This window comes from Sinocyclocheilus rhinocerous, unplaced genomic scaffold (assembly GCF_001515625.1).
Source record: "Sinocyclocheilus rhinocerous isolate Xijiao unplaced genomic scaffold, SAMN03320098_v1.1 scaffold5162, whole genome shotgun sequence".
Lineage (NCBI taxonomy): Eukaryota > Metazoa > Chordata > Actinopteri > Cypriniformes > Cyprinidae > Sinocyclocheilus > Sinocyclocheilus rhinocerous.
The window spans coordinates 17,381-32,012 of record NW_015647170.1 but is presented as its reverse complement, the minus strand read 5'-3'; the positions used below and the strand labels follow the sequence as shown (position 1 = coordinate 32,012).

General features: G+C 38.7%; 1 protein-coding gene across 3 annotated transcripts in view; it reads right to left on the bottom strand.

Moving 5' to 3' along the window:
• The window catches only part of LOC107709031 (CUGBP Elav-like family member 1), a 23,094-nt gene that overhangs the window by 5,879 nt on the left and 2,583 nt on the right, over positions 1 to 14,632 (bottom strand). The window contains exons 2-12 of one of the 3 annotated variants that reach the window (XM_016513427.1): positions 11,507 to 11,694; positions 11,103 to 11,185; positions 10,729 to 10,777; positions 9,217 to 9,351; positions 7,453 to 7,532; positions 6,685 to 6,846; positions 4,149 to 4,218; positions 3,761 to 3,931; positions 2,361 to 2,477; positions 1,681 to 1,869; positions 1,189 to 1,244 (exon numbers count right to left, since the gene is read on the bottom strand). In XM_016513427.1, coding sequence (XP_016368913.1) covers positions 1,189 to 1,244; positions 1,681 to 1,869; positions 2,361 to 2,477; positions 3,761 to 3,931; positions 4,149 to 4,218; positions 6,685 to 6,846; positions 7,453 to 7,532; positions 9,217 to 9,351; positions 10,729 to 10,777; positions 11,103 to 11,185; positions 11,507 to 11,694 — 1,300 coding nt within the window. Of the gene's footprint in view, positions 1 to 325; positions 579 to 1,176; positions 1,245 to 1,680; positions 1,870 to 2,360; positions 2,478 to 3,760; positions 3,932 to 4,148; positions 4,219 to 6,684; positions 6,847 to 7,452; positions 7,533 to 9,216; positions 9,352 to 10,728; positions 10,778 to 11,102; positions 11,186 to 11,506; positions 11,695 to 14,632 lie in introns of those variants that run through there. The other 2 variants (XM_016513425.1, XM_016513428.1) reach the window with 2 other exon arrangements.

The window sequence follows — 14,632 nt, the reverse complement described above, 5'->3', positions numbered from 1 at the left end:
ATATAAAAAGATCAAAACCTATATGGCCTTGCTGAAAAGTAGGTGACGTGGAAAGAGGGCTTTCAGGATGAAGACTGACATCACAATTTATTTTTTTGACCGTCAAAGAATAAAACTATTTGTTTTCTTAATATACACTACCATTTAAAAGTTTGGTGACGGTACTTTTTTTTAAACAAATCAGAACTTTTATTCAGTAATTAATCAGCATTCAATTGATCAAATGTGACAGTAAAGACATTTTTAATTTACATTTTTATAATTCTATTTAAAAAGTTTCTGAGCTTTCTATTCAACAAAGAATACTGAAAAAATATCCTGGTTTCAACAAAAATATAAACCCTTCGTTTTCAACACTGATAATAACAATTGGTAATAAAAAACAGCAGCATAGAAGAGCATGCCACAGATGCTTCCGACAGGCTTGAAGTTGTATTTATCACAGAATACTCATGGAATTCATTGGCAAAGAGCTGCTGGTATGGATCTCCACTTACTTTTAAACAAACCAAAATATAGAAAAATGGGCATTGTGGAGAGTGATAATGATCTCTTACCCGCGCTCTGATTGGGACTTGCTGTTGCAGCGTATTTAAAACAAGAATGAATCCTTAAAATGGTGATCACAAGAGCCACGTCTACACACACACACACACACTGAAAAACATCATGGGCCAACACATGCCCTAAGAGCTGACCCTACTGGCATAAACTAGCAGTTTTATCTTACACAGAGGCTGGCAATCTCCCAACTCGAAAAGCTGCTCAAAGCTCATTAGACCTTTCATGTACTCACCTTCCCTCTGGCTGCCAGCGGCACTAACGTTCTGCTGGGACAGTAAACTATTTTTGGATCGCTTAAGTTGCACCTTCAGTCGCTTCATTCCAATCTGAAAACCGTTCATTGACTGAATGGCTGCCTGAGACGAAACTGGATTGTCGTAACTAACAAAGCCTAAAAAAAACAAAAACAAAAAAGAACAGAACCAGACTCTCGTTATCCACTGCACAGAATATACATCCAAGTCTTGTATCTGATTTCAGAATTCAAAAATCAAGACAAAACAAGCACAATGTTTCTGAAGCGGGGCTCAACTCACCAAAACACTTGCTAAGGTTGGTCTGTTTGTCAATAAAGACCTTGGCAGAGATAACATTGCCGAAAGGCATAAACATCTGCAGCAAATCCTGATCACCAAACTCTTGTGGCAGATGGTAGATGAACAAGTTTGCTCCTTCAGGGCCTTTAGAAAGAGAGAGAAGAGAGAAAGAAACAAAGATAACTTTCGACTCTAAAAGCCTTGAGCAACCTTTTTATTTTCAATGAAGCTTCAACACTTATTCTCCTTGCCTAGTTAAAAGAACATTCTATGTTAAATACCACTCAAGCATGCTGCTGATTACCACAGAAAATAATAAAAGACCATACAAGTCATGTAGGCTAAACTGTCACACTGGAGGGTTTGTACTTTGTTAAAGCATTTGAACTGAATTCATTTAAAACATGTTTATTGTCTGATTTGTCAAGTTGCACAAACTGCTCTTTTGAGGTGGATACTTTTCTAGGTTAGTGAAGGTCTGGTTAAGCATTACCGACTTGAAATCATGGTTGCGACTGTATATACATACATATATATATATATATATATACAAAGCTCATTAGCCCTTTCATGTACTCCCCTTCCCTCTGGCTGCCAGCGGCACTAACGTTCTGCTGGGACAGTAAACTCTGACTGTAGAGGCTGGGCAGAGCGGCAGCGGCATATTGCTGGATCCCAGAATAGGCTGCCTGAGTCAGAGCTTCCATAGCACTGCCCGAGCCGTTCGAGAGACCTCCGCTGCCCAGACCACCATTCAGAGCAGCCATGCCTGCGCACACAGAAACACACAGCTCAGCATTCAGACACACACGGGGGAGGACACAAAACTACTGATAGATACAGAGAAACCGCATTCAGAGACGGACAGCAGAAACAGAAACGAGGCAAAAAAAGTTAAAAACACAAGGAATGACACATAGATCCCATTTAACATCCATTGGTCATTGGTCACATGTGGTCAGTGATAAACAATGGTGTGAATGGGGTCCAAAATGTGCATTCAGAGGTACTTCAAAACACATACGATCACATTATACTGGTACTGTAACGCAAAGAAATAATAATAAAAAAAAAACAAGATTTAAATAATTTAGCTGCAACAGTGTGCTGACTTATGTGCTTTTTTTTTGGTAATGTGTCTCAGCTGACCTCTTGTGATCATATCACCTGAGATGGATTTCAAGAACAGGTGTAAACAGGATCTTTAAAAACCATCTGACCTCATACAAATTCAAAAATAAAAAGCTTTCTTTTTCTTACTTGCTAGGGAGCTCATGTTGAGACCTGCTCCAGCGCCCGCAGCAAGAGACTGAAGAGCACCTAAAGACGCCATGGGGTTCACAGAAGAACTTGTACTGGAGGTGGGAGAGGAACCCGCTGTGCAGAGGAGAGAAAACAAGAACCAGCTGTGACACATTACTAAGCCATCACACATCTTACCAATTCAAATTTCACATGCTCTCATTTACACAGACATGTAAAGCAAACGAGACTGAGCAGAAACAGCAGATAGCAACGTCAGTGATCAAATCACAAAAGACAGCTCTTTGAAGCAACGGATGAGAATTATCAAGAGTAAAGGTGCATAGAATGATGCATGTACAGCAAGGGACGTTTAAAAAAAATCATTACTCCGTTGTTTAGGTTTAGTGTAATTGGCAAAAAAATTTCACTATAAAGGTTCAATTCGCTAAAGGGATAGTTCACCCAAAAATTAATGCTACACTACGCCTACGTCCTACGCTGGAACACCACTCTCTAGTGAACATGCGTACGACTGTTAGCTAGAGATTACGGTTTATAAAGTTTTAAATATGGATATTTTTCTTACACAAACATCACTTCAGAAGGCATTTATTAACCACCTGGAACCGTGTGGACCACTTTTTATGATGGATGGATGCACTTTTTTGAGCTTCAAAATCTCGACCACAATTCACTGCCATTCTAAAGCTTGGAAGAACCAGGATTTTTTTTTATATAACTCCGATTGTATTTGTCTGAAAGAAGAATGTCATATACACCAAGAATGGCTTGAGGGCGAGTAAATCATAGGGTAATTTTCATTTTTGGGTGAACTATCCCTTTACCATTAACTGTCATGAACTAACATTGAACAACACGTATATAGCATTTATTAATCTTAAAATTTCTACATATGCCGCCAATATATCTTTAATATCAAGCATAAACTAACATTAGTTCAAGTATTATGAATGAACATTAACCTAAATAAATAAAAGCTACACTATGTAACTTTTGGCACTGATGGCTTGAGGTGTATCTGCCTCGTGGTACACGTCACGAACCACACCAAAACACCCCACAAGAAACATTTATGGGAAAACTTTTTAGTTTCAAGAATGTTTAATGAATATGGCCCCTGACTTTCTTACTAGATCATTATTTAAATAATGTCAATTCTTAGAAAGAAAAAAAAAAAACAGTGTAGCTTTAATAAATGCTATTTAATGAAAAAAGTAAAGTTGTTGTTAATTGTTAGTTCATGATATCTAATGCGTTATCTACAGCCAACCTATCATACTTTATTGTAAAGTGACATTTGCTATTGACCAGAAACCTTACAAAGAGCAATTCTATTTCACAGACTGATAAGAAGCAAAGTTAAGGACAGGAGGAGATTAAAAAGTGGGACCAACCCTTGTAGGCGTCCCAGGCAGATTGAGCAGGCTGTCCGGAGGGCATACCTGAGCTGGTGAGGACGCTGAGGGGGGAGCTGGAGGTGGTCAGAGCACTGCTACCTGTGGGGGTGGCCTGTGTAGCACTCGCTGCTGCCGCTAATGCAGCCAGATTCTGCATGGCATTCAGACCTGCCGCAGATAGCAGACCTTCCATATCAAAATGGCACAACACTACACTTCATGGCAACATTCACACGCACAACCTCCTTTCATTGTCGTAAAACTAACAGGCAGTCTCAACTGATTTTATAGGCATGCGATATAATAAGAGTTTTAAAAGTGGCTAACTAACAGCCGCCATTCTCTCTAACGGGTCTGAGTGGAGCAGAGCGCATCAGACTCTCACCTGACATTGGATGGAGATTGTTGAGCGCATTTCCAGAGGATGCAGACTGTTGTAGAAGCTGCAAATAAAGCTAGACATTACATCAAAACAGAGAACAGAGAGAGTCAGGACTGCATCCAGGACTGTGATAGAGGAGAGGAGAGGAGAATAAATCAGGCAACAAGGCAAAATTAAAACAAGGAGAGGAGAATAAATCAGGCAACAAGGCAAAATTAAAACAAGCAGGAGCACACGTGGAGACAGAAACAAAGAGGAGTGAAAAGTGGACATCGAAGGGGTATAAAAAAATGAGAAGGGGCCTGAGAAGAATTAGAAGGGAGAAAGATGAAGATAGAAGTAGTTTTCACAGCACACCCATGGAGCAGCACTAACACATTCAAACAGGGCTACACATCTATGCTGGCCCACATGAGGAAAAACAGTGAACTGTAACTGAGTTTTAGGAGTATCCAATCAAAAACAATCAAGAAGGATTTTGAGAAGCCAAATTAAATTATGCAGCTAAATAATGGCCAAACACAGACCTGTAGCCCATGTGCTCAAACACAGCAGAAAATCACAGCAACATTTTAAAGGCGAATTAGATTCTGATTAAGAGGCTCTAATGGAATCGAATGTAATCCCTACAGATGCAAGTAATAATGCATTACAGTCTGGATAAAGCAAATACATTTTAGATGGAGCTAGGGGTGTTGTAATATATAGTTGTACTAAAGATACCAGTGGTATTTAAAAAATAAAATACTGATATCATGTTAATACTACACTTCTTGATAATCTTGTATATTATCCAGTGCCAGTATCTGCTTGATACTCTAACATAGCAAGGTGGCGGTATTGCATACTGGTTTCAACCTGTCATAAAACAAGGAAAAAAAAGACAGTCACGTAGCTACTGATGCTGCACAAAATCATGATGGAGGAATGACAGGTGAAAGCGGGACACTATCCACACCTGCATCTTTTTTTGTACAGTTACGGTTAGGTTAACAACTCTCTTCACCTACACATCCCTACTTTTGAGTGCGATCCACTGGCGCAAAAAAAAAGAAAAAAAAAAAAGCAAATGAATTTGACTGAAAGCATTATTTTTTCTTTCAAAATTACTACAGATATCACGATAATAGGGGTGTAACGATATATCAATGCCACGGTTCGGTTTATATCACGGTTTTGGGGCCACGGTTCGGTTCGGTTCGTTGTGGGGGTACGGTTCATGGCATGGCACCAGCAATGCTAAAGAACACTAGATTCACTTTTAATTTAATAATAATAACAACAATAATTGCTCTCTGTTAGTTCATGTTAATTAATGCATTAACAAATGAGACTTTAAAAATGGTTGCTTTGTAAAAAGTGTTACCAAAAAATCTATTGCCCTAGAAAAATTTAAATAAAATAATGCTAAATGCAAACAAGTCATTGGACAACATTACTTGGGCTACATAATATATGTAATAACTCAATATGACACTCGAGAGTCAAAAGCTGTTTGAGAAGCAGCTGTGCATACTTTGGCTGAAGACCTTCTCTCAGAGAGTGCGCCAGTACTTTATCGGTTAAAATAGCTTGAATGCTAAAATTGGCATGACTTAAATTGCAAGTGACAATTCCGTCAACTGTCCGAAACGTTCGCTAGTCTTGTATTGCAACGTGCAGCTCGCTTGCAGTGCAAACTCAACATGGATATTATGGATGTGAGGCTTCCATCTCACAGAAAGTTTTAAAATGACTGAGCTGCTCTGATAATCTGTTTGGAGTCAACCCACATGATATAGTATATAAATGTTTGCGGGAATTTCCCACTTTATAATCGAAAAACCTCCTGGAATGTGTAGAATTACACAATATGCCTGCAATCCCACAGCGAAACACCGCAACTAAACTATAGAAATTCAGTGTTTAATTATAATGGTGTTCTCATTATAATGTTATGTATATGACAGTCCCAGTCATAGTTAATATTCTGCATTGTTGTTTGTGCTGTTTTTGCGGCGTAACTCAACCAAATGCAACATAACTCTGTGGATGCATTCTTTCCATAAAAACGCGCTGAAACATGGCATTTTCTATTACAGTTGTGTTTTCATTATAATTTTATGTAGCATATATGACAGATTTGTTCCGCACATGTTGCCCTTAATGGCACCTTCCTTTTCAAAGTGATTCAAGCAATTCAAAACCATCATGGCTGTACGTGGTTGAAGTGTCTCAGCAGGAGGCGGGGTAGGCCAAGAGAGTACCGCGGTACATACCGTGGGTGGTGTATCGCGGTTTTTCGGTTCGATTTGAATATCGTTGCACCCCTACACAATAATAATGTTACCGTGAATTATTTTGGCCATGAAAATTGTAGTGAAATTCTAATATTGTGACAGCCCTAGATGGAGCAAAGACCAGCCCTCATGTACTAAACATGAAATTTTTCATTCAGCAAGTGCTTTACGCATTTTACGTAGGTATGTAGTCTTCAATATTGGTGTGGTTTCTATGTGCATAGACCTCAGATGCAACAGGATCTGTCCTGTGTACTCACTGCAAGGTACTGTGGCCCAAGTGAGTTCAGTCCTGTAAGATTTCCCCACATAGAGGCAGCATTGAGCTGTTGCATCTGTTGCTGCAGCTGCTGGGCGATACGTTTCTGTTCTTTATCCTTCTGAGTGTCTGCAAACTTCACCACGATGGGAGAAGAACAGCCCTACAGGACACATGCAAACAGAAATTAAAATGCATCATAGAATTTAATTTTGACAAAATAACTGAAAGGGGCCAAGACAGCCAAAAATCAGTAAACAGCAAGTTTTCACCGATATGTATACTCTGACTTTTATAGCAGCATCTCAGCCTTTCATAATACACTACCGATTAAAAGTTTGGGGTAAGTTTTGTTTCTAAAGAAATTAATACTTTTGATCAATTTATAAAGACTTCTGTTTCAAATAAATGCTGTTCTTTTAAACTTTCTATTCAACGAATCCTGAAAATAAATGTATCACGGTTTCCAAAAAATACTAAGCAGTACATCTGTTTTTAATATTTCACAATATTACGTTTTTTACTGTATTTTTGACCAAATAAATGCAGCTTTGGTGAACATGAGACTTCTTTCAAAAACATTATTTAAAAAAATCTTACTGATACTACTTTTGAATGGTAGTGCAACGTCTATACAAGAAGTATAGAAACAATACTTTGCTGTATACTATGCATTGAGGCATAGGCATTTATAATCTCTCAGACACAGAAATATCAAGCTGAAACGCAAAAATGGTGTGCGTGTATGTGTGAATTTGTGTGTGTTTACCTCCATGGTCTGTGCCTGGTGCATGGATTTGATGGCAGACTGGGCCATCTGTCTCGCTGTGAATGTGATGAAGGCACAGCCTGCGGACACAGAGATTACAAGTGTGAAAGTCGATCACAAGAGGACACCAACTTGTAATTGACTGAATCAACTGTAATTAAACCATAACAATAAAACCATAAACTAGAAGCACTAATGAAACAATCACACAAAAGCACAACCTTTAATCAAAACGGGGTTCAGGCCTGGTCTCTTTGGAAAGTGAATGGGTTTGAGGGCTGCTGAGTCAATATGGGTCATGCCTATCACTTCAGCAGTTCCCATGGTGCTGGACAGCAAGTTCACTCTAGCCAATTCTAAAATAGTGTGGGCCTCAATGTGCATTATGTTCCCTTGGTTACACTTTTGGATAACTTACAGGTAAACTTTGGATAGATCACAGGTAAACGACAGCTAGAAACTAAGAGAATAAAATTCCCATGGTTATTTAACTTGTGATATCAGTTGCCATGTTGAGTCTGGGATGAATGAAGGCATTTTCATTTGAGCCGACAGGAGCCAATCGAGTCTCATTTTTCTCTGATGGGTTGTGTCTGCAACTATTAGTTACGCAAAACACTGCCCCCTCGAAATAACTTAAAGGGGTCATATGATGCTTTTTTAAAGATCATTATTTTGTGTATTTGGTGTAACAGAATATGTTGACATGCTTTAATGTTCAAAAAACACATTATTTTTCAAATACTGTACATTATTGTAAGTCCTCTATGCCCCGCCTCTCTCAAACGCTTCGTTTTCTACAAAGCCCCCTCCTTTGACAAGCGCAGTCCGCTCTGATTGGCCAGCTGACCCAGTGCACTGTGATTGGCCGAACACCACAAGCACCTGTCGGAAATGTAACGCCCCTTACCATAATCGCGAGCTTCAAGCTTTCAAAATAAATATCAAGACAGTTAATAATGTCATTAGTTTTACCATCAGTTCAAGCCCGAAAGGACAACAGAGTCGCGTGACAGACACAGTGAGGAAGCTGGTATGTGTTTGCAGTACACAAGCCACGGTTAAGACAGCTGACTCTACTGTGATGTGACCCTGTCTCTCCCTCTCTCTCTCTCACACACACACACACACACACACACACACACACAAAACTCCACATTTGAACAGTCAATAGCAAATACTTAAACTAGTAACAAAACATAAGTACAGTCGCTGATTCAGAAGCCATAGCAAAGTCAGAATTACCTCCTCTCCTAGGTTCACGAAACGGTCGTCCATAAAATGCATTGCTGTTCTGTTGAAATTAATCTAAAAGATTCCTAAATGCATCTACTTTCGGAAGGCCAAATAAAGTGCTTTTGCTTTCGCCTAGAAACACACAGCGTCTCCCTGACATGCTGCTTCAACACTAACTATGTGGGGGCGTGTTAGAACCAGCCGTTTTAGGGGGGCGTGGCAGAGTCTTAACTTTGATAAAGAATATCTCTTTGGTTTTGAGACTTTAGGCACAATCAGCTTGTAACACTCCAAAGAGAAAGGAAAACTTGAAATCGCATCATATGACCCCTTTAAATGAGAGTGGGCAGAGTGACTGGTGAAGATGTACTTCATGTTTATTCGCTAAAAATTTATTTCATGCGCTTTAAGTCAAAACATTCACAAGACTGCCTCTATTCCCGTAAGTGTGTTTATCGTACCCAATCAAGTGTGTGTAATTTGCTTTGGATGGTGGTAGTGATGATATAAATGCATTTGAGTTCTCACCACGGCTCAGTCCATCAGGGCCTCTCAGTATGCGGCACTCCTCAAGTTGACCGTATGGGGAAAACATGAGCCTTAAGTCATTCTCATTGCACTTCTTTGAAATCATTCCAACAAACAGCTTTCTATCTTCTATCGCTGAAACAAAAGAAAAGAGTGTTATGGCAGCACAGCCTCTGTGCAGCTGTTTGACAGTCACTGTGGAAGTTAAAGTGGGGTCTAATGCTATTTCATGCATTCAGAGTTATTTACATTGTTAAAGTTGGACTCTCATGCTAAACATGGCCAAAGTTTCAAAAAACGATTTGGACGCATGACGGAGTATTTCTGTGCCAAATACACTCCTTCCAGGTTCGAATAAGTTTCAGAAAGTTTTTTTCGAGCATGGCTCTTCATGACGTCACGAAGAGCGGAATTCCTTGTATGGGCACTTCTCCCGGAAGAGCGCGTGCACACAGCAAATAGAGCGAGAGCGCGCGGCCACCAACGTGCTTCATTCGGGTTACGGAAGTCGTCAGCAGCGCTGCACAGGACTCGCTCCAGAAGAATGTCACTAAAGAAGTGTGTTTTTGGATGTGAGGGAAAGAGAACCTTGTTCAACTTCCCAAAGAACCCGGTGTTACGTGAACAGTGGATGCGGTTTGTTTTTCCGGGACAGCAACGAAGTTTCGCACGTGTGCGTTTGTTCCCATCATTTCGGTGACAAATGTTTTATAAACAAGGCCCAGTTCGATGCTGGATTTGCAGATCGTTTGATACCGAGCTGTCCCAGCGATAAAATATCCTGGTCATGAGCTGGAAACCCAGGCGGTGAGTAAAACTGCATCAAATTTCTGTTTTGTTGGCAATCGGCGCGTAAGTGCTCGGGACTCTTTAGCTCTGCCCACGGCACACCTCCAGAAGCTTGACTGTTTTCGGAGAGAATCGTAAAGTTGCATCTTTCTTTTATAAATCTGATAAAACTAAAGACTCTTCTGAGATATGAAGGATGCAATACTACTAGGTACTCAAGATTAACATGAGATTGGCAAAAAAGTGTGTGTTATGTCCCCTTTAAGAATAAGATTTTGTAATGTTTTCGAAGAAAGTCTCTTATGTTCAAAAAAGGCTGCATTTATTTGATCACAAATACAGTAAAACAGTAATATTGTGGAATTACAATTTAAATTTTTTAACTTTTCTATTTTAATATATTTTAAAATGTACTTTAATCCTGTGATGACAAAGCTGAATTTTGAGCAGCCATTACTCCAGACCTCAGTGTCACTTGATCCTTCAGAAATCAATCGTTTTGCTGCTTAATGTTTTTTTTTTTGAAGAAGAAGAAACAGTGATTTGAAAATGAGCCGTGATTTGGAAATCTTTTGTAACGTTATCGGTTTACTGTATCCTTGCTGAAACATAATTGTTTCTTTCTACCAAATAAATAAATAAAAATCTGACCCTAAACTTTTGAACATTAGTGTATATGAATGGAGGACTGTCATAATATTGTGGAAAATTAAAGTCACTCACCATTGTTTTTCTCACTGTCTGCAGGCTTCATCTGTATGGGATGATGCATCTGTAAAGAGAGAGAGAGAGAGAGAGAGAGAATGAGAGAGAGAGAGAGAGCGAGAGAGAGAGCGAGAGAGAGAGAGAGAGATCGATCACATGTGACTTATCAACACTGACATTTTCCAGCCACTATAAGAAATCAGCTGTTTAAAAAAAGCTTTAACAGTTCCATTGGGTGTACTGTAAAAGCTTTTATAAAAGCATGTCAATATGTGTGTGGATTTGAAGTATTTTTAAAAGCAATAATAGTAGAAGGCCAGATCATCTGACGACACGCATGAGGATTAATGGCTTACTGATATAATAAAAGAAAAACTAGATCCTTTTCTCACCCCTGGAAGAATCTTCATGTTGTGAAGGGCATTTTGTGCTTCTAATGCAGATTTACGGTTGTAATATGTGACAAAACAACAACCTGCAAATGCAATAAATGGCCTGTGAACCAAGTCCAAGATGACAACATTTCCAATGAGACCAATTTCTAGAACCCTGTTCCAAATCCTAGTGAGTAGCATTTTAAGGAATCGCTGGCATGTTTCTAAGGTAAGAAGTATTTCTTCTTACCTTAGAAAAAGTAGGCTACTTAATTAGGCTGCCATCTAAGACAACTTGTTTTTATGCAGCACTGCATGTGTGTGCGCTATACGCTCACTAGGTTTTGGAACAGTCTGTATAAGTCTTGAGAGTGACTGACACAGAACATGTCTCAATCTGCAGTGTACTGACTGTCAAGTACCTTTACTCTGTGGGGGGTTCTGACTCCTGTCCCGAAGAACATTGATTTCATAAACTGCACCATAGGGCTCAAACAGCTCACGCAGCTGATCCTCTGACCACGTCCGAGGGATCTGACCCACAAACATCTTTATAGCATCAATGTCAGGCTGGTCTGGGTGGTCCAGAGACCCATTCATCTTCTTGGTTTGCATTTTGTATTTACTCGGGTTATCTTTGTGTAATATTAAAATTTGTTTGATCTGAATCAATCAAGTGTGACAATTGGTTTTAAAAAAAAAAAAAAAAAAAAAAACCCGTCTGTTTAACGAGTCTTAAGGACACGACCCTCAATGTCTCCAGTCTACCTGATAGATAAGTCTTAAACACACTGCAAAAGAAAAGATGCATGCAGCAATCTCATATCATTTCCAAGAATTAAAACACTAAAATTACAACTTAGAGCACCAGTGTTAGACTGACACAGTATATTGCTCAGGCTGATTAATCAGATAATGTTTGTTTTTGAGACTGCGCTTTGCTTTGGCAGATAACCGTTTCCATTAGGTCAGCTTTGCCAATAGATAATGCATTTTCTGTTCTCAGGATGAGATGAGTAAATGTCATGCAAAATAAGTATTCATTTCAACAACTGTGTACATCTTATTTGCCATGACAAAATTACTTTCTGTAAATGCTTGTGTACTTTGCAATTTAAGTGAATAAAAATAGTGAATGTTGCAGAAGAGTTGTACAGACTGCGTATAAGTATAAAATGGTTCTCTTACTAAAAAAAAAAACCTTATGTTCCTGCTGCTTCGTGTTATCCAACTTATTTTGCAATGTGGAACTAAGCCATTTTCTGTGAATGTGTGAGACTTGTGATTCATCATTAGCCACCATAGGACAATTATTAGAAGAATAACAGTGCAGTAGACAGAAAACTGCCTGTGCTACAAATAAGTGCATTTATAATGATGACAATACATTAAAATATTAGACCAGTTTGCAGTATCAAGCAGCATAACAAGCCATTTCATACAGCTAAAAATAACTGGAAGCCTATGACACCAAAAGCCACACACATTCAAATTACAAATGGCCTCATCCACTCTAATGTTAAAACTAAGATGGATACTAGTAATTAATTATAAATAGTCATAAATGGTTTTCTCAGGTCATGAACAAGATTTTCTGAGGTGAGAAATAACTGAAAAATGTTCATGAACTAATAGTTTACAACTAACTGAATTTAAAAGTTGTGATGAAACCGAAGTAGCAACAGATCTTTTTCTTCTGTATTATATCACACAACTGAGTGTAACGGTTTATTGAAAAATAACAAAAATTGTACACGATATGATCTATAATGCGTTTAGAAAATAGATGGGGTGAATTTCATATCAAATTTCATCAATAAACGACAAAAACCAGACATTAAGAAGAGACTGATGAAAATGACAGATATATAAAAAAAATATCCAAAGTCTGTGATGAGAATGAATTGGAAGACCATCTTCATACTGCTGCTTGACAAAGTGGAGCGTGAGGGTAAGAAGTGTGACGTCATTGACAGGCCTGAAGCACTGCTTCATCACTCTCTTTAGCAGCTGCTGATCAGTGGAGTGACAGACCACTTTAAGATAAACACAGCATTGCGCTGCTGACAAAGAGCAGCATTAGCCAGCAGCTAAAAGCCAGATTAATGGGGTTTATCGATGCGAGGACAGCAGAGCTAATAAAACCTTCTACTTTGTCGATTTTCCAGCAACCAGAACTTGTTCAGACAAGCAGATAACACAAATTCTCCAGAAGATCATCCAATCGGGGCCAAGGGATCATTGGGTGTTCACTGGAACAAAACCATTTTAGGATTGGAAATGCTTTTTTCTCGTGAACTGACCAGTTACTGCCTGCAGTGAAGAAGCCGTTACACAATTTTGCAGAAGACTGGAAACAGAATGGAAGAACAATCTAACATCTAGGAGGAGATGAGAGATGATCAAGATGGTAGTCATCTTTCCCATTGCTGCAAATTAACATGAATACCATATGAATGCTGCCTTCAATATGAAGTCTATTTAATAGCAACAATGAACTCTTTTCTGCATTCCTTACACAACAATCAACATATAAACAGAATAGAGAAGACAATTTGCCACGGCTGAGTCAGCAGTTTCCTGCCCCGTTCCTGGTTAAATTGTTCCCTTTGAGGTTGTGAAACCTCACACAAACAACCCTTATGGCTTTAATAAGACAAAACACTGGAACACATTATTGAAGAATCAGGAAATGGCCAAGAATTAACTCTTACATTTCATATGTAAACCTATAAATAATATCAGGGGCAATACAGTCCATCCTATAACAGACAGGGAACAGCCACTCAAAATCTTCAAGCAAGAAGTGAAAACTAGGGATTCACTTTTTCTAAATTGTTGAAAGATTTGAGAAATATTTCCAAGACCACACCAACAAGCATTTGACTGCTCTTGTCGGAAGGAGGGACTTTGTAGAAAACGAAGCGTTTGAGAGAGGCGGGGCATAGAGGACCTACAATAATGTACAGTATTTGAAAAATAATGTGTTTTTTGAACATTAAAGCATGTCAACATATTCTGTTACACCAAATACACAAAATAATGATCTTTAAAAAAGCATCATATGACCCCTTTAAATCATTTTAGCCATCCTACTCTACACATTTTTAGGAAAGTAACTTCCCTTTCTATGCTATCCTAGGCAGCAGTACAACAATAATGTCCAAATAATTTCACTCTTTATTCTGCAGTATTGACTCTTTATGCAAGGACACTGGGCTGGTGAATAAAATATGAATGACAATACATGCTAATAGTGAAATACTACATGTTTACTACAGGATTATGTAGTAAACAAACTAGCAGCCCTCACTGCAGGCCTCTAATGGGCATTATCTTTCACCTCCTAAATGAACTCTGAATTAGTGGTCGACTGATATGGGTTTTTTTGACAGCCGATGCCGATATCTTGGAAAGCAGGGTGGCCGATGGCCGATATAATTTTATTTATTTTAATTAATATTTAAGAAATTTGAAATCATTTGAAAATGGGTTAACAATAATTGTGTAAAATAAACATACTTATACTTTAGAAGACAAAGCATTTT